The 20739-nt window shown below is 35.2% G+C and overlaps 1 protein-coding gene across 2 annotated transcripts in view; it reads right to left on the reverse strand.

Moving 5' to 3' along the window:
* The window catches only part of LOC110383954 (uncharacterized), an 83113-nt gene that overhangs the window by 43562 nt on the left and 18812 nt on the right, over positions 1 to 20739 (reverse strand). Inside the window, exons 1-2 of one of the 2 annotated variants that reach the window (XM_021344941.3) lie at positions 11722 to 12010; positions 9675 to 10157 (exon numbers count right to left, since the gene is read on the reverse strand). In XM_021344941.3, coding sequence (XP_021200616.3) covers positions 9675 to 10140 — 466 coding nt within the window. In that variant the 5' untranslated portion in view covers positions 10141 to 10157; positions 11722 to 12010. Of the gene's footprint in view, positions 1 to 9674; positions 10158 to 11721; positions 12011 to 20739 lie in introns of those variants that run through there. The other variant, XM_021344940.3, reaches the window with a different exon arrangement.

Raw genomic sequence — 20739 nt, forward strand, 5'->3', positions numbered from 1 at the left:
AAAATAGCGATTTTCTGACGTCAATATCTCAAGACCTACAATAGGTATATTAATGAAATTTTGTATTTTAGATAAGTGAGGGGGTCTCAACAGATACTAGAAATTTGATATGCGTAAATAAAATAGATTTTGAGTTACAGGGGGGTCGAATTTGGCCTGAAATGGTTCGTGTAATATAACCCACGGCCGGTGTGTCGCTTTTTTTGCTCGAACTTGGCGGACACACTGCCGTGTGTCTAGATTGTATTTATTTATTTTTTGCGTTCAATGGTACTCAACCTACTCAACTTAACGTTTTATTCAAACAAGTGGCTATCAGATAATAATACGAGTGTGTGTAAGCACATCACGTGTTATTATATCTACGTAGCTAATCTTCAGATACCTACTCTATAATTGTATGAATACACAACACGCTACAGCCTTTTAGAGAACGACATGCACATGGTGTGAATGTAATTACTACTGATGTTTATGTATTGTAGATTAGTGTACATGTATGCATGCGATGGTTTTTGTATCGAGCAAAGATGAGACTTTTAATGATCATAATTTACTTGAGTGCAGTGAAATTTATGTATAAGTATACGAGGCTTGTCTGTTAAATGGTTTTTATTGAAGGCAGAGAAAATTAAGTTATAATACAAAGATATTTGATTATAACTTAATTTTATCGTTATTTGATACAAAATACCGACAATGCTTTTACAACGTGAGTTGCAATAAAATCTGCTTATAAGGCGTTTTTGTTAGTTTTCTTCATGCATTACATTATGATCTCCTATTAGTTACCACAAGGGCTTGCGATTAGCTGACCTCAAAGTGGAATGAGACCGTAAAGATGCTTATCCTCGTTCTTATTGCGTTACGTAATAATTTAATGATATACACACAAGAAAAATACTTCTATTTTAGGAACAGCTGTCTTTGTGCATTTGCAGTTAGTTTCCTATCATAACAGGCATATTTACCGTCATAAGGTAAGCAAAGAAATGCAGTGATAATTAAGTAGTACTACTTTGTAGCCTTATGACAAAGAAGTACATTATGATTCATTCAGCATATTAAGATAGTCCGAAGCAAACACCCATGCGGAAGTTGTAGGTCGTATCGCTTAGAATGTTCTTTATAAGAATTGACTTTTTTTATCGGTGTATTACCAGCTTTAACGGTGCAAATCTCCATTTCACAAACTGACTACGATACTTGAAAATGCAGCTATGACATTAAGGTTTTCTTTAGCCAAGTTTTAGAGGGCACCTAATTCCTTATCAAGATTACCCAAATACTTGTATGGAGGTTACTCCAAATAGGTAATAAGCACCATCAATCGGATGGCCTCATTGTAATCAAATCAGCATTCAAACGGACAATGAAAGTAAGAGCTTGGCATACGTTGGCGCCAGCTCAAGGCTCCGGTTGCTTAACTCGGCGCACGTGGGATGCGAGGAGGCAGCGAGGCCGTACCAGATACAGTTCGTATAACGTGCATGTCCTTAACATTACCGTGTGTTACCTACTTAATTCGAGCAGCTCTACTTCCATATGCTTTGAGTACCTTAACACAAGCCTTTATTATACTTGATCAGTTTGTGTTAGAAGGGCAAAGTATATTATCAAAGTAACATAATAATTCAATGATCATCAATGACTACTTAGAAAACATAAAGGTTGGCCTTATCAAACCATGATTCCAGAAGTGTATGTGGTTTAAAAAGCGGGTTTTCTCACCAGCATCGAAAAGAAACTCTATCCCTTTACCTACATACATTCTATAAACACCCCAACACGTTCAGACCAGTTTTGTATTACGAAACGCTTCGTTTAGCCAACTTAGCCTACGTTTGAATATCCTATTGTTTCACATAATGCTGCTAAACACAATATATGTGGATCATATCGATGCTATCGATAGACTTTCTAGTGTTCGTGGACTGAACTTATCTGGCAATAAACGCTCCGATGCTTCAGATAGTTCTGAACCAGTGGGGCTTTATGGTGCACCATATTTCAACACTGCATAGAAATAGGTAAGGTTGCTTTTAGATTGCACCATAATTACTGGTGAATTGCATTAATTACTGTACATTACGGGATATGTTTGTAGTTACCTAACTCATTTTAGAAGAAAGGTAAATACGTTTATGTAAATAATAAAGAATTGGCTGAAAGCGGAAAATCAACCAGTTCAAGCCAAATAGTAGATGGATCTACTTTATTTAACTAGGTACTTAACGTATCAATAATTTAATTGGATGACTGTGGAAATGCCCTTTAATAAAGAAGGACCCGTATACTCAATAGTGACGGATGTTTTAATGAAAATGTTCCAAAGTACCTGTATGTTCTTTTCAAACTACTAAATAAAAGAAAATTCTCTTAGCCTTCAAGTATAGCTGAATTTGGTGTTGATTCTGACTGACAAATGAATAAAGTAAGTGTTAATCGGCCAAGGACCAATATCATTTATTTGATAAATTGGTTGTAATTGTAATTAATTAATTAAATCTGCAAAGTTAATTGGTAAGCCTGTCATAAATTATAAATCACGTAACGTCCAGTAATCAGTGCTTAATGGTTGTCTGCTGCAACCACTTAACGTATCGAGCAAGAAATACATTTCTTTTGTAGTCCATAAAAGAAACGCTATGAATAAGCAATGCATTAGATATCACATTTTCCCAAGAAACAATTTTATGTTACGATAAACAATTCGATTGTGGTTTTGATGCAGGTAACTCGAGTTCAAGAGTGATGATACCTTAGTATTACGAACAAATTGGGTACTGAAATTATGGTTTGGTTGTTCCATAAGGTAGTAAAGGCCTAAAGTAGGTTGATACTATGATGCAACAATGTGACTGTCCACTGGGCTTCCCAGCAGACCGTTACGATTAACGGTCACGGGGGGATATCGTCATAAACACCACGCTTGGCAAGCACTTTGGGGGATCGCAATCTCGTCATTGTTTCACCTGCCTTCAATTATTCGCCCGGTTTCAATTCTATCTGTTTCAAAAAGCATCCGAATTGAGAACCTCCTTTGGGAAGTCGGTTTAAAATCCAATACCTGCTTGGGATAACATAAAATAAAAGCAGATGGTAGGGGTTTTAGATTTCCATAAAACAAACCAAATAGAGCATAACCCATTTCATACGCACGTTCTCAGATTAGGGTAAAAGTAACTCTGATTGGTCAATTACTTGCTTTTGATAATTGATTGATCAATCAAAGTTGCGGTTTTCTGATTTTTTAAATGCCTTTCTGCAGATTACGTTTGAGTTTCAGGTTTATGACTTAATAAAGCTGTCTCACGTTTTTGATTGAACTAGGTAGACGATCTCAAAATAAATGTATTATAACGGAATCAAACAACCAAGTCAGTGGTCAAGATAATGATCATGAGGCATCATTGTATTTTTTGGGCTGGATTTCCCAAACCTTGACTAGAATTTATATTGAAGATGTGTCGAGTACAAAGCCCCATTGATTTGATACTTACTGCAAATAAAAACCAATGTTGAATGGCTAGACTTTTTATTAAGTCATCGTGACCATCTCGATATAAAAGTTTGAAACAATAACCCGTCCGATGCTAGGCCAGTTCTATACCTTACGTCATCTTCAGGCCATGCCGAATTGATTCTTGATTTTACTTGTTTGACTTAGCATGAAATAGAACTGTTTTAGCTTGCATGTCGAATGATGAGAACTTATTTAATATTTGTACTATTCTTACACTCGAGTAGAATCTATAATATAAACTTAGTATTCAGAATGGTAATAATTTTATTTCAAACAAAGATACATTTAAGTCAAGCAAGACTAAAGACGTTGCGCAATTTGATAGTATGTCTAATCCATTAAACAGCTTTTCCATATCCTATTACTTTCGTACCCTTATAGTCACTTACCTACCTATTTTCGTCAGTGAATTGCTATGGCTTCCTTGTAAGGTTTCGCTTAAAGTTCACAATACGAACTGTTTTCAAAAACACAGTTTCAAGTTTTCAACCGTTCATTTAAGTGGCCGGAAACTTTATTTTTTTAGCAAACTATCATGAGATTAAAACTTGGTAGCACTTGTTTAGTTTGTTGAATGTACGAACACATTTTCACAGATGAAACACTTTTTTGGTACGATTTAAGTGGGTTTTTGTTTTATTTTTGTTAGGTTGGATAGGGCTCCGGTGGACGGGCGCGGGGCTGAACGCGCAAGCGGATATGCGGAGCCGGCCGGCCGAGTGCTGCGCTCGACCGACATAGTGTTGCGCCCTACTCGATTGTTTCTACTATCGATTGTCGAGGTTGTTATGGGACGTCGAGTGTTTATTATTTAAAGAATTCTATTGAACTGAATGATAAGCATAAAACAAAAGTAAAGACTCGGAGATGTTTACACTAAGTTACACTTAAGTAGATTAAGACAGATGGAATTGAAACTACTCATCTTTTGTTAGATAATTAAACGTTTTAAACTAAAATTGTTTAAAAGAAATTAGATTTGAAGAACCTACATTTTGAACCATTTTTTCTGAACCGTTCCTACATCAACCATGCGTTTTTGTCATACTACAAGTCAGTATAGTAGGTTTAGTGTTTATCGATAGTAAATATCGACTTTTACGTGTACTAACAACGTGACTCACCTCGCGTCTCAACGCCAACAACAAAACGTTTGCCAGAATCAAAGTGACGTAAGTGACCGGTAACGAGTCAACAAAAACGCTTTACCTCTGCGGAGGGCCAAACTTTAGCACAAAAAACAGTCGGAAAGCGGCCGGCGTTTACGACCAATGTAAATTAGGTTCAGCCGAACAATGAACTTGCACTGGCGAACTAGACCAAACACCGCGACCACTTGTATATAGAACAAGTTCGTTTGAAAAAAGAATATTGTTTGTATGTGTAAGTGTAGGTACGTAGGAGGTTCTTAATACCCACGCACACATGCAACAGTTAACTGACAACCTAAAACTAAAACAAAAACTTTAACTGTACTAACGATACTATGTCACAGTTTCTAACACAAGTCAACAAAGCGTGAACGCTTCAATGTTTTTCAGTCAAAAAAAGACTTATAATTCAAGAATATGGGTTTTTGTAACCTTTTTTGTCGTGTGTAAAGACGAACCTTGCGGCTTTTGGAGGTCATGAAATTAAATTAGTATTGAACTAACTTGCAAAAAGTACTATTAAAGTTATTAAGTTAGCATCATCCGTGTATTATGAAATAACAATAATTGCTCGTTATTTCAAACAAGAAGCCGTACTTATTGCTACTTACAAATGATAATTAAATAAGTATGGTCATGTTACATAACGATTTTAATGTATTTGAGATAATGTTATAGTTATTAAAGTTTAATGTTGTGATACTAATATCATTTTTTGAGGTCCATATCCCGACTAGACAATTCCCGAACAAAAGACTTCAACGACCAAGGCAAAAATCTGTGAACATATTTGTCTAATTATTACAACTTAAATGAAATTATTCAAATTATTATATTTATTTTGACTTTTACAATACAACAAGTACCTACATATTATGCAAACATATCTTGACGGCTACTTCAAGAAGTATCAATGATATATCGATGGTAATTTATTCCATTATGTTCATATTTTGTACAAGTACTAATCTTAACGTGTTTTTACCACACTTTTAATTTCGAGTCGTATTAGATTATTACAAAATGTACAAGACTAACTTGTAAACTTTTCAATAAAAAAAAAAAATATTGAACATACTTTTTCATAAATATTCAAAATTAAGAAATAAATAAAAAATATAGTGCGATTTAAATTCTAGGTGCTAAAAATCAACTTCAATATTAGATAGCCCTTCACAATCACTTTCCCACAGATTTTATTGATTTTGTATTGATAATGTGCAATTTAATTAAACAAACAAGGAAAGCCTAGAGCAGATTAAACGCCTAAGGAGAGCCTAGAGCAGATTAAACGCCTAAGGGGAGCCTAAAAAACAGATGTTATTACAAAAACCTTAGCTGTCACTACAAGGCTCAGTGATAGGCACTAGCGGCATTGACATAAGTTCTGCTACAATACAATTTCTAAATACTTGAGATCGGAATTCAACATAACTTTTATGGGGCTGATGTTAAACTTCTATCTCTAGTAACAGATAGACAGAATATTGGGATAGGCCTTAAAAACAGATGTCATTACAAAAAACCTTAGCTGTCACAAGGCTCGGTGATAGGCACCACCGGCATTGACATTAGTTCTGCTATCATTACGGCCCACACGAAGCCCACAGCTGGCGACCGAAGGCTGTACTTCCGATCGTATTGTTTACGCATCCTGTGTGGAAGTGGGCAGGTAATAATAGTCGGGAACTTGTTATAATGTTTGGGTTTTTAATGAGTTATTTTTGTTTAGAAGTAAGTTTTATTAGAAGTCTCGTGAAGAGGTATTTGATTGATTTTGTTTTAGGGGCTTATCACCGGAACTGATCCTCAAGTTCACTCATAGAAGAAATACATTATGAACGATTTAAATCCTACTAATATTATAAACGCGAAAGTTTGTATGTATGGATGTATGGATGTTTGTTATTCTTTCACGCAAAAACTACTGAATGGATTTTAATGAAACTTTACAATAATATAGCTTATACATCAGAATAACACATAGGCTACAATTTGTAAACATATTGTTCGAAATACTAAACCTGCGCAGACGAAGTCGCGGGCACCAGCTAGTAAGGAATATGTAGATACGAGAACAATACAATGGTACCAGTATTTATAAATAAAATACTTACTATACTAATATACTACACATAAAACTACATACCTATTTAGGAAATGAAGACAAACTACGTAAATTATATTGCATTGAAATCATAACTAATTCATAAATAATATTATCTACGTAATAATAATAGCCAACGACCCAAGTTACATTACTTTAAGAACTACAAGCGCCATCTATGATTACGATCGGACACTGTTAAGTTAAACGCATGCGTGCAACTCGATGAAGCTGTTTTACTTTCGCTGTGCGTATATAGATGGCATTGCATTACGTTCCCGCGTTTTATTTTTATGCTTCATTAACTTGGTATTAAGATAATCTTTAATGGTAAAAGGATGTTTAAGCACCGATTGTCATGTCTATGGTCACAAATCATCTGCTTAACCTTTTCCCAATTAAGTATTTTTGGGTCGGCTTCCAGTCTAATGAAAAACTGGTTAGTTTGTCTGAGTTGACATGGTTGAGGAGCGTCATGCTTATATGACACGAACTTACTTAAAATTGGTTGTCAGGCTGTAAAATCACTACAGTAACCTTGGCTGATGTGATTAAGATTGCTTTCAGAATTCTTAGTATAATGAATTTTATATCCACTGTTTTTGACAGCAAAATAAACCTATTCGGGATTTAGCTTACTCACCGCCATCTGTTAGTTTTATTTGTAAATACAGGTATCTAATGCATAGATGCCGCTAGTGTATCATTTTACAGAAAGCATATCTTGTGTAGCATATAGGTATTACATTTTTACAAAACATTTTTATTTATACTTTTGTAATTATATTTGGGTGAGTATAGTTATATTAAAATAAAATTATTACTACAATATACATCATATGAAATGGTAAAATTTTCGAATTCAATCTCTGGACCTATTAAACTGATTATGAAAATAATTATACCGTAAGAAAGCTGCGTTATTTGTATGTTATGTGAAAAGGAGTTCCTTCGGCTGTAATAAATATTTAAAAACATTTTATATGCACCGTTACAACATGTTCCTTATAATATTTGCAATCCTATGCATGATCCATTCAATGCACGTTATGTGTCATTGTTAAATCGTAATGCAACTATGCAAAAATATATTATACACACAACTATTCATTATAATTCAGAGTTATAATTATGTAAGTAGGGCAGTCATTGTAGATCGCATTTTAATATTCTTTACGTAATTGCTTAGTTACTATGAACATTTTAACAGAGAGAATTATTGTTTTTTTTTCGCACCAGAGGTATTACTATATGTAGACTCTATACGACGGACGTTCAGTAGTAAGTATGTTTGGCTTTATAGAAGTGTGTGAAGTCATGCTTAGTCTGCGATTATGGAAACCTTTAACACATATACCTACAACGTTAATTTAATACAAAGGGTACAATAGACTATTAAAAGTTAAGATATGCGACACACTGTAAAATGACGGTTTAATTACGAGAAGGTAATTCATTGAAATAGGAAATAATCTATTTCCAGCAGTGAACGACTGATATCGCATCTTCAAATAACATTCAAATTAAGAATTTGGTTTTCATAATTATGTGCAGTACGAGTACTACCTGGACAAAAAGCCGATAGCTTTCCTGGATGAATGGGCTATATAACATTAAAATATGTATTTTAAATTCGTATTTTCAAATGTAGGTTACTGTTGCAAAATTTCAAATATTGATTTAACTGCAACTGGAGACCACACAGGATTGATGGGATTTACTTTTTATGGTATTACGACGGTTGTCGGTGTTTTCCGAGCGGAAGACTACTAAGCGTGACATTGCAACTGATTTTTTATCTTCGTTTTTGTTTACGCAGCGAATATAGCCTCAAATGATATTAAATACTAATTTGCACTACGTTCAGTCACGTGTAGAACTAACGTGCTGACTTTGAGATTATAACTTTGCATGAATATTAACTAGTTTCAGTGCAAACTGTGACCACTATATTGTTCCGTATAATTTTATTAAAGTGTATCGTGAACTCTCTCTTACATTATTGGCAATGAGGTTTACATTTGCTAAATTGAGTACATACGTCCATTGTTCTACTTATAAAGGAGTGTTGGACCTAAATTATCGTCCGCTTGCTGTTGGAACAAGCTCACTTGCGTGGGATGACAAACAATAAGCATTCTCTCCTATCCAAACGCAATATTTCTAATAGATTTATACTTTCTACTCGAGTGCAACCAACTGTTCAAATCTGATTACTGTTTTACCTGACATAGCTTTTAGAATATAAATAAAACATGCACGGACGCAATAAAATGAACGCAGCAATATGCTTATAAGTGATTCCATAATGATATTCATTTCCTGCGCCAAGTGCTCATAATGTAACAAACAAATAATGTCAATGACAATAAGCAGCACATTTTCTTACCAACCTTGGTTGTAGTAATTATATACAATTCTATGTAAACAATTTACATGTTCTAGTATAATCATGTTGTTAATACATAGTAATTTCACGTGTCAGATGCAAATGAATGACTTTTATCTCAGTATGGTCTTGAAACTGTGATCTCGATAGTAATGAACAAGAATTATTCGTATGAAAATATTTATGAAAATAATCAAAAGCAGACCATGGAATTGACACTGTATGAATGCACAAACAGGTTAAGGATTGAATGCATGAAAATATTTCAAAACGTTCTCAGTTATTTTTCATGCATTTTAACGAGAAAGGTAATCGTGCGAAATTCTTTCCAACGCTTTTGTTTCCTAATACTTGTAATTTTAATCGCTTAGCTAAGCATAATAACACAAAGAGGCTTGTTAAACGTTTAGATCTTATCTTGGTTAAGTTATTGAAGTTTAATTTGATAGTTGTAAAATAAGAAATTCGTTGTAAAAAATAATATAGTAAAGAAGTAATCACCTGGGTTTGCCGGCGTCCTGCGGCGCCTCGCGGACGCTCTCCTGACGACGGTCGACACGAGTGAGTCCATCTCACTCCCGGAATCCCACCGCGACCTCTGCGGGGCCGGCCGTGACAGACGTCCATCATCCTCCGTGTCCCTATCACTACTGGTAGGTGGCAGATTAGACTCGTCACTCTCCGGGGGAGGATCCACTTTAACACTTCTATTGAACACACCGATCATGCTAACATCGCGAATGTCGTCCGAACACGTAAACGGATGAGTCAAAGTTCGTCGTATATTACTTTTCCTATGCTTCACTTTCACTGACCCCTCGGATAGCGAGCGCTTTCCGTTCAGCTTGTTATCTGTTTTTGCGTCTCCCCTAATGCATTTCAAGTCGGACGGCGATAGGGATTTCTTTCTAGAGTTTCGCCTTTTGTTACATCTTTTTTGTCTACTTGATTCTCGTGTTGCCTGCATGGTGGCATTGATGATTGCTGAAACAAAAAATACACAATATTACGTGAGGTTCATTTAAGTAGTCAACTTGTTTTTTATACAAAAAGTATATAAAGTCTTGTTTGTTTTATGAATATATGCAAAATTACCACTGTTTCTCTCCTAACATTGTTCAATTACATTTGCTATTTAGCTAATTTCCTACTATTATCAAGAAGATGAAATGAAAACATATTCAGTCGAATCTCCTATAGAAATTAGAAAAATACAGAGATCCTAGCTTAGCTTAGTAAGCAATAAGTGGTTAAAATTGTGAAAACTACCGCAAATATCACCGGTTTGTCGAGTTAGCGCTATTAGCATTTAATGACAGGAGTGCAGGTAGCATTCATTAATATTCTAATTTGCAGTCTGCAGTATTTACTAAAACGATCAAACATTATGGTGGCGCCTGTGACCTAGATAATGGTTGGTTATCACCTTCCCCTTTATCATAGTTTACCGAAGGGAAAGGGTTCCTCTACGTTATCATCATTTATCGGCAGATAAGTGCCATGTGAACCTGTCCAAATCCACTTCACAAGTGCAATTATGTTAGCATTTGGGTTAAACGTGACTTGCTGACTATCAACCATTATGGTAAACATGTCTCGATTTTTCTGCAGATCAATAAGTGTAGCCTGAAATCTAATGGAGTTTAAGTGGGTTAAGAGAAATCTCAAGTATTAGAGCCATTAAACTTCAAGACTGAAAATGCCACTATATCGGTCGACTATAATAAATGATGCACTCGTTTGAGTAAAACTATAATACCTACATAACGTCAGACTACATAATTCAAGCAAGGTGCCCTCGTCTCGCGACTGTTATCTCAAGCGTAGAATCGCGTTTTTTCTGCCCATAAAATGAAAAACCTGAAGCGTTTATTAATTTATCTTTTATCTGCTCCCAGAGTTTTTCACATCTTAATAAATTACCTCAATTTGAATTTTTACGATGACAAAATAATATCCCAACATTATTTTTCCGTGACGATAATCAAGTGGATGTCTGAACGTTCAGTTTAAAATGAGAATTATGAAAGTTACAGTTATTATACATATTTTGCATTTAATTATCTAGAAGATTACTTTTTCTTTTAAATATCTATAACGTATAGAAAGTTCGTTAAATTAATTGAACTAATGAACATTTTTCTAAGCCAAAATTTTTTTTCAAGTTTAGTGATTGACATCAGTTATAGACTACATAATAAATAAATCAGCACGGGTAATTTTACGAAGGCGATTGCATTTGAGGAAAATAAACAACTCCTCAAGTATAATGAAGGAACCTGCCTGAAACTCTTTCATTTAAGCCAACATTTTGTTTGAATTGATCAAAGATCATATCGGATTGTTTTAATCCATCCTGTGTTTTAAAGATAACATTGTTTGTCTATACTTAGCAAGTAAATAAAGAAGGCATATCGAAACAACCACAAAACATAACGGGAAAACGCAAACCACCAAAAAACATTTGTTAGACAAATAGAAAATTCGCTACGGAATTGTAATACAAAAATAATAAAGTAATATTAAATTAGAGTTGAAACAAATATACCTCCAACGGACGCAACCGCAAACCGAGGAAACGTTATCTACACTGCATAGTTCGTATCACAATTTCGTATTTCACTAAACAAACACACGACCGCACAAAATTATCTATTGCGAAAATTAAAGAACGACAATTACCGCACAGATAACGAGATTATTATTGACGTAATTTTGGCGCGAACAAACATTTAAAGTGAGCAAAGACACTGCGTATACAGCCTAGCGTCTCTGTAAGTCTTGGCACTCTGCCGTCGACGCGCGGCAAAGGCGTCTGTTGCCGACGATTCTGCAAACCGAACTGCCATTGCTTGCTTGCAGGCTCAGGCAGTCAGAACATGCTAAGATTAAATTTGAGCGCGAAAATCTATTCAATAATAATGTAATTAATGCATGACGTACCTAAATTAATATGTTTCAAAGTCCCATGGAAACCGGAGGTTAATTGTTAAGTTGTAATTATTTGCCACTTAATTACTCGGTAGTATTTAACGTCTAATTCATTCATCATCTGTGCCCACAATTAAGTGATTCTAAATATTAAACACAGACTTAGCTTCTTGTGCCATTTAGTTTAGACTTAGAAAGATTGTTTATAAATCCTAAATTACATGTATTTCATATACCCAGTGGCGTAGCGTGGGTATCTGCCGCCCGGGGCAGTTGTCGATTTTGCCGCCCCTTCCCGTGTATTTTTTTTAACAAGTGTTACTGGCCATTTGTCATTTTTAACCGACTTCAAAAAAAGGTTTTTTTTTGTGTCGATGTTAAAAATCGTCAAATGACCCTTCCCGCTGTGGGTTAGCAGCGGTGAGGGAGTATCAGACTCTTACTGACTAAAAACCGTCGTGCTCCGTCGAAGGCCTTTTATGTTCCAGAGCCGCGGTAACTCTTTCGAACAACCCGCAGCCCCGGCAGAAGGGGGAGGTTCTCAAGTAGATTTTTTTTTATATCTTTGTTACACGAATTCTTGAAGGTCAAGTTCCAAATGCGCGAGCGAAGCGAGCGCGAAATTTTTATCGGACTGAAACCAAAAATTACGTAAAATTTAACCCAAACGTACTTAACTTTTTGTTTGTTGACAAATGCTAAGTTAAGCGTACACAGTTTCTGAATACGCGAGCGAAGCGAGCGCGAAATTTTAATTATTTTTATTTAAGACTCAAAACCAAAATTACGTAAAATGTAGTGTCACGCGTGTTTTAAGTACCTGACAATAATTAATTTTAAGTTTAACAAGTTTCAACTTACTTGTTTAATGTTTTGTTATTGTTAGACAGTTTTATGTAGTTGCGAACAATTTTTTTTAATTGGGTAAATTTTGCCGCCCCCTAAAAGCTGCCGCCCGGGGAATTTGCCCCCGCTGCCCCCCCCACGCTACGCCACTGCATATACCTACTACTATTGTCTTTCTCTTTCTAGTTCGTGTGCTGTATTCGTGGCTGAATTCCAAGAAAACAATAGATACTTAGATAGTATATTTTATATTATTATCAAGGCAAATTTCAGAAGAATAAAATATACTTTATTACTGACTAAAAGTATCTCTATAATTTCATCGGTCTTATGTAAAGTTATCAGCAGAAGTAGTTAAGTAATTCTTCAGAATTAATATCCATAGCAAATGGCGCGTGAAAACTGACCTTTACGCCTTCAGGTTCGTTTTTGCTTCGCTTATAAATAATAATATCTGCCATGTTCTAGTCTAGGGTGTCTAAACTTCTCGTTACGCTCGAGATTGCAGAAATATCATAGAAGCGTAGTTCAGTTTATTCGTTCACAAAACCTGAATTGTTCAAAATATCAAACCCTTTGTAGTAGGGTAGATAAGGGACGAGTATCTCGATGGCTTTATCGGACATAGTTCTAATTTAGTAGTATCTATCACAAAATATTGGTGGTACGTACCGAGTCTTTATCGGTTAAAAAATAATGTTCGAAACCATTAAACTGCAATAAGATGATCTGTCCTAGTCCAGTCATTTGAAAACGAATATTACTCTATTGTTTTAAATATGACGCTTGATATAATTTATTCTTTATGATTTCTTACTAGTAACAATGAACATAGAATAGATAACTTGGTGATATTCAGAGTATTCGCAGTATTACCGCACTGTGGAGATATGTTAAAGAATTCTTCAGAGCATTGCGATGTGATACGATACGGTCATTATTGCAAGGAAGCTAACGATAACAGAGCACTCTGTACTGTTAGGGCGATTCATACTTACTATAGACATTTCATCGGGAATAGAGTTGATATTGCGAAGCGGTCATAATTGGTATTTACTTTGTAATTTTTCATAAGAACCAAATGCCCGATAAGCTTATTTGTTCAAATCACACACAAGCTTTTCTAATGCGTATGGTAATGCTCATAATTATTCCTGAGAAGAATTAGCGATATACTTGAGTCAAAGTGCTTCTGATTGCTTCTTGGCGACATTTATTTCCAAACGCAACAGTTATTATGTAACCAAATCTAGATATCAGCCTAAAGATAAAATTTTAGTTAAAGTTGTAAAAAAGCATTTCAATTAACAATACATTCGACTATTGACCCGATTCAGAAGATATTGCGAAAGATACGCGCTTTAGAGTGTACAGAAAACACTTGTACGAGTAGATATCTAGAGACAAAAGTAAAGGAGAATGTTCGACGGACCCAAAACCTTGTATTCGACAATTAAGTCGAAGGTTTTGAAGGCATTCATTGATTTATTTGTGCAAGGCTTGCCAATTAAAGTGCATACAGTTACCTTAGATGCACCTTTACGAATAGTTTTACTTTAAGATAAGGCCCTACTGAAAAGATTTTTTGGTCTTTGATCATGATTGACATAATATTCTTGTCGTATTTATCCGGAACGAGGATAGTAAGATCTGAGATTGATTTCCCAAGGTTTAGACTTTAAACATATATTTTTCCTTCCTTAGGAAAGCATGGTGAGAAAATATTGAATCGTTTACAAACATACCACGAGTTCAATTTGAAACTGACTACATTAAAAGGAGCTGTTTAATGCTAGCACAGTCATAAGATTATAAAGTTAAATGAAAGAGAAAACGGATTTAACTATCCCATTCGGAAGTGTCAAGATGTTCGCATTTCTTTCTTTTAGTGATAATATTTCTTATATTTGTGTATACCTAGAGTTTCATATTTTGAGAAGCGTTACGGAAGAAAACTCTCCCCTTGATATTTTTTTAATTAGGAAAGTAAGTCTATTAATGAAAGTTGTGTAAATACTTTTGCACCTCTCATTGAAGGCGGTAGGGATATCAAGAACTACTAACGGTCATTGTATTGCACCCGCAAGTTACATCAGGGAACTTGAGACGTGATAGCTTACTTCCATGTAATCCGCAGGGTGGATAGTATAACGGATATGTACACAATTTATAGAATCATGTTAGCTAACGGACGAGGCTTTAGCTTACCTCATCTATCATCCATACCTATCAATATACCGTATGCCGGATAAGGCTGCGTATGCGCCACCGCGGAGCGTGCAGCGAGTAGGAATAGAACACACATTTTCTATACAAACATACGTCACGCATGCTTTTCTCATTACATATATCTAGTGGATGCTAGGTACTAGAATAAAAGTATTTGATTCATTGATTGCCTGTGCAATAATTCGATATGGTCTTGGATTAGTGTTGGTAAACAGCGATGAGATTTGCTTACTTGTGTATGACCTTAGAAGATCGACTGATAGACCTTATAAACACTCAAATAAAGATCAATCAACAGAACTATTGAACTCCGCATCACCGATCATGGTTAACATGCATAACATGACATGTGATGCGGTACCGCATTACGCAATAAAACTTCATAAAACAAGTTCATTAAACAGTTATGTCGATAATGATGGGGGAATGCGCGACAAGTTCAACTTCCCATAGCGAGGTGTGGCGTTCCCATGGCCTCAGAGACAATGGTAATGTAACGTTATCGCGTTATCTGTACTAGCTATCGTTTGTATAGGGCGCAAGGTAATAGAAACACACGTAAGTAAGTTTACATAAGGGTTAGCGAACCTTCGACGTGCCATTGCCGGCGCGACAGAATGTAAGACGTAGGAAATGCAAGATGATACGCAAAAAACTGCATAAAGATTACTTGGTCCATTTAGAGACGCTGCAAAAACTCGCACTATGGATTTGCATCGATTCTTGATTCCAATTAATATGTAGTAATGTGGCTGAACAAGCTAGGTTTATTTTTATGTAGATTAATGCTTAATCCCAAAATAAATTATAAAGGCATTGCAGAAATAAGAGGAAAACTTATTGACTTCAGGAGTTTGAATATCAATCGTTAAATAGTAAGTACATTTTAAAAAGTTTTTATATCGGTAGTTTTCGTCAGTGTAACTGAAGTAAAGAGCGTGTTCCACTTCTTACAAAACTTAAGAACGACACTCACTTGGACGACTTCGAGCTATGTGGGACAGGCGAATGGACTCGACGACTACTCAGGCCCAAGAAAACAGGCTGTTATGAAAATACTTATTAAGAAATAACACATGCACTGAGTGGTTAATTAAACGTATTGCTGTGGCTCGCCGGTTATCGTTCCCCTTTGATATTACAGCTACATTACATTTCGATATTTTCCATTTCTTCATTTGGCTGAACATGTACCTAGATATTATTACCTACAATGTGTATCATAGACTTCCCACGATCATAATAAAATCTAGCAACCAAAACCGCAAGGAGAACAACAAATCAAAGAACTGTTCCATAATATTATTTTCTCAATGTAATCTGTTGATTCCACAGTCATTGAGGTTGTAACGAAGTGTGAAGATCGCAGCATCAATACAATTACAGCTGTTTTACTTATGAATAGTTTTTGTTCGATACTCGAACGTCACGGCACGGCTTTGTCGGGGAAAATTCACTTCCTACCAGAGGACGTTTCTTGCTTCTTACGATTATTATTAATTTTACTCTGCGCACTTGTACAAAGGCAGACTTGTTAAAACAACTTTCCCATGGTATGCTAAAGAAAACGGCGTCAGGTTGGCCGGTTATTACCCCTGCATACATCGGTTGGCCATACGAGATAACCTCTGGAAATTTAAATCCACTGCTATTTTGTACACTCGTAGTTTCACGATTCGCAAAACCGATGGCGCAGTGGATGATTTTCTATGCAATTAGATAAACCGGTAAAACACTTCGCTTCTTTTGTGAAACTTACGATTCTAGTAGTACTTGCATTTATATGTTATAAGGTGATTGAAGCATTACGCTCAAAGTCATGATTTTAAATGTAGAAGATGATGCAATGGTGATTTTATTATTCAGAGTCATGGCATTTAAAGTTAGTTACGATCACAATTTGTGATCTAGTCGAAAGTACATAAGATGATTACTAAAACAGATGAAAAATCTGGTGGGACCAAAGTCAAGAAACTAATGTTTTATTTTTATTGAATGGCAGTTGTATGAAAGGTAATATAAATATATTCTCGTAAAAACATGCGACTTGTATGAACATTCCAGCCTTGTGCCAGTAACAGATAAATGACAATTATCGGTTTCCTGCATTTAAAGATACCTGAACGTTAGCTAACATATGTCCGCAGCGGCGTGGCGGTGGGGCGCAGGCTCACCTTTCTATATCTTGAGTAAAAACCACTCATATCTGATGACCGGTACTTATCAATTTAAATGGTCCGTCTGGGATACTGATGGACGTCTACAGATTGTATTGCTCGATGTTACCTTTTGAGCTTAAACCTCACATCATTAAATACATGAGTAAACATTGTTTATTAAATAAATAACCTCCACTAATCTTCAAACACTCGCTGATTACAACATGTTTCAAAACTAAGTTGTCTAAATCAGGAACAGAAATTCAAATGTATCTGATTTACAATTAGGTAAATGGAGCTCTGAGCAGGATATATCCAAAGGCTTTTTAAATCAACCAGATACCAGATAGTTCGCACATAGTTACGAATTGTCATTCCAGTCGAAATAAAACGATTAAGATTGTTCATGTTGTTAAGGTAAATCAACGTGGGTTTACTAGCTGTTAATGTAACAGGTAGTTGATTAAGGAAGATAATTATTCATTTTACTGCTACAGTAATTACGACTACGACATTTTCAAAATCAGGAAATGAAGTCGGAAGGAAACACTTATAATGTGGTCTAGTTATTTCTAGTTACCTTCTCGTAAGTATTTACAATATATTGTTACATGGGTGATTTAATACATGATATGATTGGTTTCCGGCCGCGGCTTCGCTCGTGTCTCAAAGAAACTTCTCAACTTTGATAAATGGATCAGTACATAAAGCAACTGGTATTCGAAATAGTTAACCAAATATGTATCAATTGACATCGAGCCAGTAGCGAGTTTACTATAGTGCGTAGAAATATGACAATTGTGCAAACATAGTGTATAGTTTACGAAACATTTAATTGAGTAAATAGAGGATTTCAATTCATATTTAAAATGGCATTCAAGCTATTGATTTTAGTATCAACATGGATGTTGAAAGTTCCACAGCTATATTCACGCTCCTATGTACCTATGTACCTAATGCGCAATATACTTACAAAAAACTCCTCATTTTCTTTGACGAATTCTTTTTTAATTAGGTAAGTATTCTTATCTATATTAGAATAAAGCAAAAAAAATAAACTTTCGAATCTGTTAAACAACCCAAAGACAATAAATCGACCTCTGAACTCCTCTTCTAATTCATAAATTTGGTAGAGAGCAAGGTCAAGTTTTTTATTTTTCAGCGAGAAATGTCCTTCCACACACAACAGATGGGTGTAAAGCCCACACTAGCATTGTTCCATTGATGTCACCTTGATCAACGTCGCCTCTCTAAATACAAGGCACAAGGTTGCAACCTCATTAAAATCATTATTAATAACTAATGTACTAAAATGATTGGCAAAGCTGACAGAGTTGCTTGTAAGTTGTAATTGATAATATTTGTTTGAGGAAGTGAAAATAATTAGCAAGCTTATAACAGATAAAGAAATATGCATTTCTATCTGTATCACTTAGATAAGTTAAGTATGTTTGTGTAGAGAACATATGAATCATATTTCACCCATTGAAATGCACAATAGGTAATGATTAGTAATGCAATGCCATTTTAGGTATGGCAACTTCTAGTTAAGTTTTCTCAAAGATTGACGTCAGTGACGACCCATCTAACACCTGAATGCTTTGACCTTTTTATTAAAAGTCAGGTGTGGGTTTAATGGGTTTTGGATAATACTCGTTGGGAAAATAAGTACCTATGCTAATGTTTTCGTGCAAAGAAGAAGTAAGGTCAGAGTAAAATCTCTAACGGTAATTGAATTAATTTCTCTCAACAGCATCACATTAGTTAAATTAATAATAAACATTTTCCACAGATATCTAATATTAATCATGTATAGATTACCGCGAGAAAGTAGGAGAGCTTTCCCTGAAGCAAGAACCTCATGAATGAATATTTGTAGTATCTATTTTATCGTAATATGCAAATTGAAAATGCTCATAAGCAATGCATAGAACTGCCAGGAGAAGACACTACCTAATAGCAGAGGTTGACTAGTTTAGCCGAGAAAATAATTAAAAAATACCTACCACGTACTTATGAATATCTAGCCAGCGGAATTGGAATATCCTTACGAATTAAAAAAGCAAAAATTATACAAATATGGCTCTTCTGGGAAATTGGACAGAATCACGCGTCAGACTTGGACTACCTGCTCTTAGGTTATTCCAACCCGAATGAAGAACACACTTATTTTTTATAAACATTTACATTTAATTTTAATAATTAAAATAGGTTGATTGATGTTACAATTGTGCCTAAAATAAATACCGAAGTCAATCTACCTATTATAAATAAAGTAGGTAATCCAAAATGTAATATAAATTAGGTTTAGGTTCTAAAGTACCGAAGACTGTTCGGATGTTATGATAACTGATATTCAAATGCTACTCTATCAATCTTAAAATACCACAGTTAACGGTCAAAGCAGTGGGCGATATACATAAGTACATACGTGATTACCATGGGTATCATGTTTCGTCATCATCAGTTTGCTTATACTTGAGTTGATATAGAATTAGGTACTAAATAATAATACTTGTCTAACTTGGTTCCCAAGGTGATTTAGAGCGAAGTGAGAACGGGCCCAAATAATAAGGATCCTGTTTTTGATTGCCAAGTTTGCCAATTTATAGACGTTTGATCTTTTGTCTGGGGTTATGAGATGCAAAGTTGTATGCATTCCATGTGTTGCAATTTGTTGACTGGTTATTATTTTGTCAGGTGATTATAATTCCTCGTAATACTAAGGATTGTTAACCTTTTCCCAATTTAAAAGTCAAGGCACATGAGGATATAAATAATGCAGTTAAAATGGTTTCTGTTGAAAAGATATGTCTTGTCGCGCTAAGATATGTATTTTATTAAGTATAATGCTAATAGTTAATTGATAATGTATATCTATCCCTGTAACATTAAGTCGAAATCGTGACGATCAACACTTTATAAATACCAGGTTAAAATTATACGTAGGCCGTTTGCCTTGCCGTACTTGTCACGTAGAAAGCCCGAGACAAAGGTCTGTCAGTCAGTTCACTTGCGTAACTCGAAATCTGCATGTCTAATGATCGCTTTCGGGTCTTACGATGATTGATTAAGCAGTCGTGCAAACCAGTTCAGAGTTCAGACGATTTAAGATTAGAATAAACTGTAATTGGCACATTGTAGGCCTATGATATTGACCGCCTTGAATTGAGAGCATTTTATTTTAACTGCTTTGTTCAAAGATGACCCGGACATGTAGCGTTATGATAGTTGGCTTCATTTCACAATAAATATTATTTCCCAGTACCTTTCACAGACGTTATTAACCTCACTTCGAATTGGTGCAATATGGTACTCGTAGTGAGTATTTAATGGATGTAAAAGTGTTGCATATGCAACTGGGGCTGACCTAAATTGTAGAACGAAGCTCGTAAGCTATA

This window comes from Helicoverpa armigera, chromosome 12 (assembly GCF_030705265.1).
Source record: "Helicoverpa armigera isolate CAAS_96S chromosome 12, ASM3070526v1, whole genome shotgun sequence".
Taxonomy (NCBI): Eukaryota; Metazoa; Arthropoda; class Insecta; order Lepidoptera; family Noctuidae; genus Helicoverpa; species Helicoverpa armigera.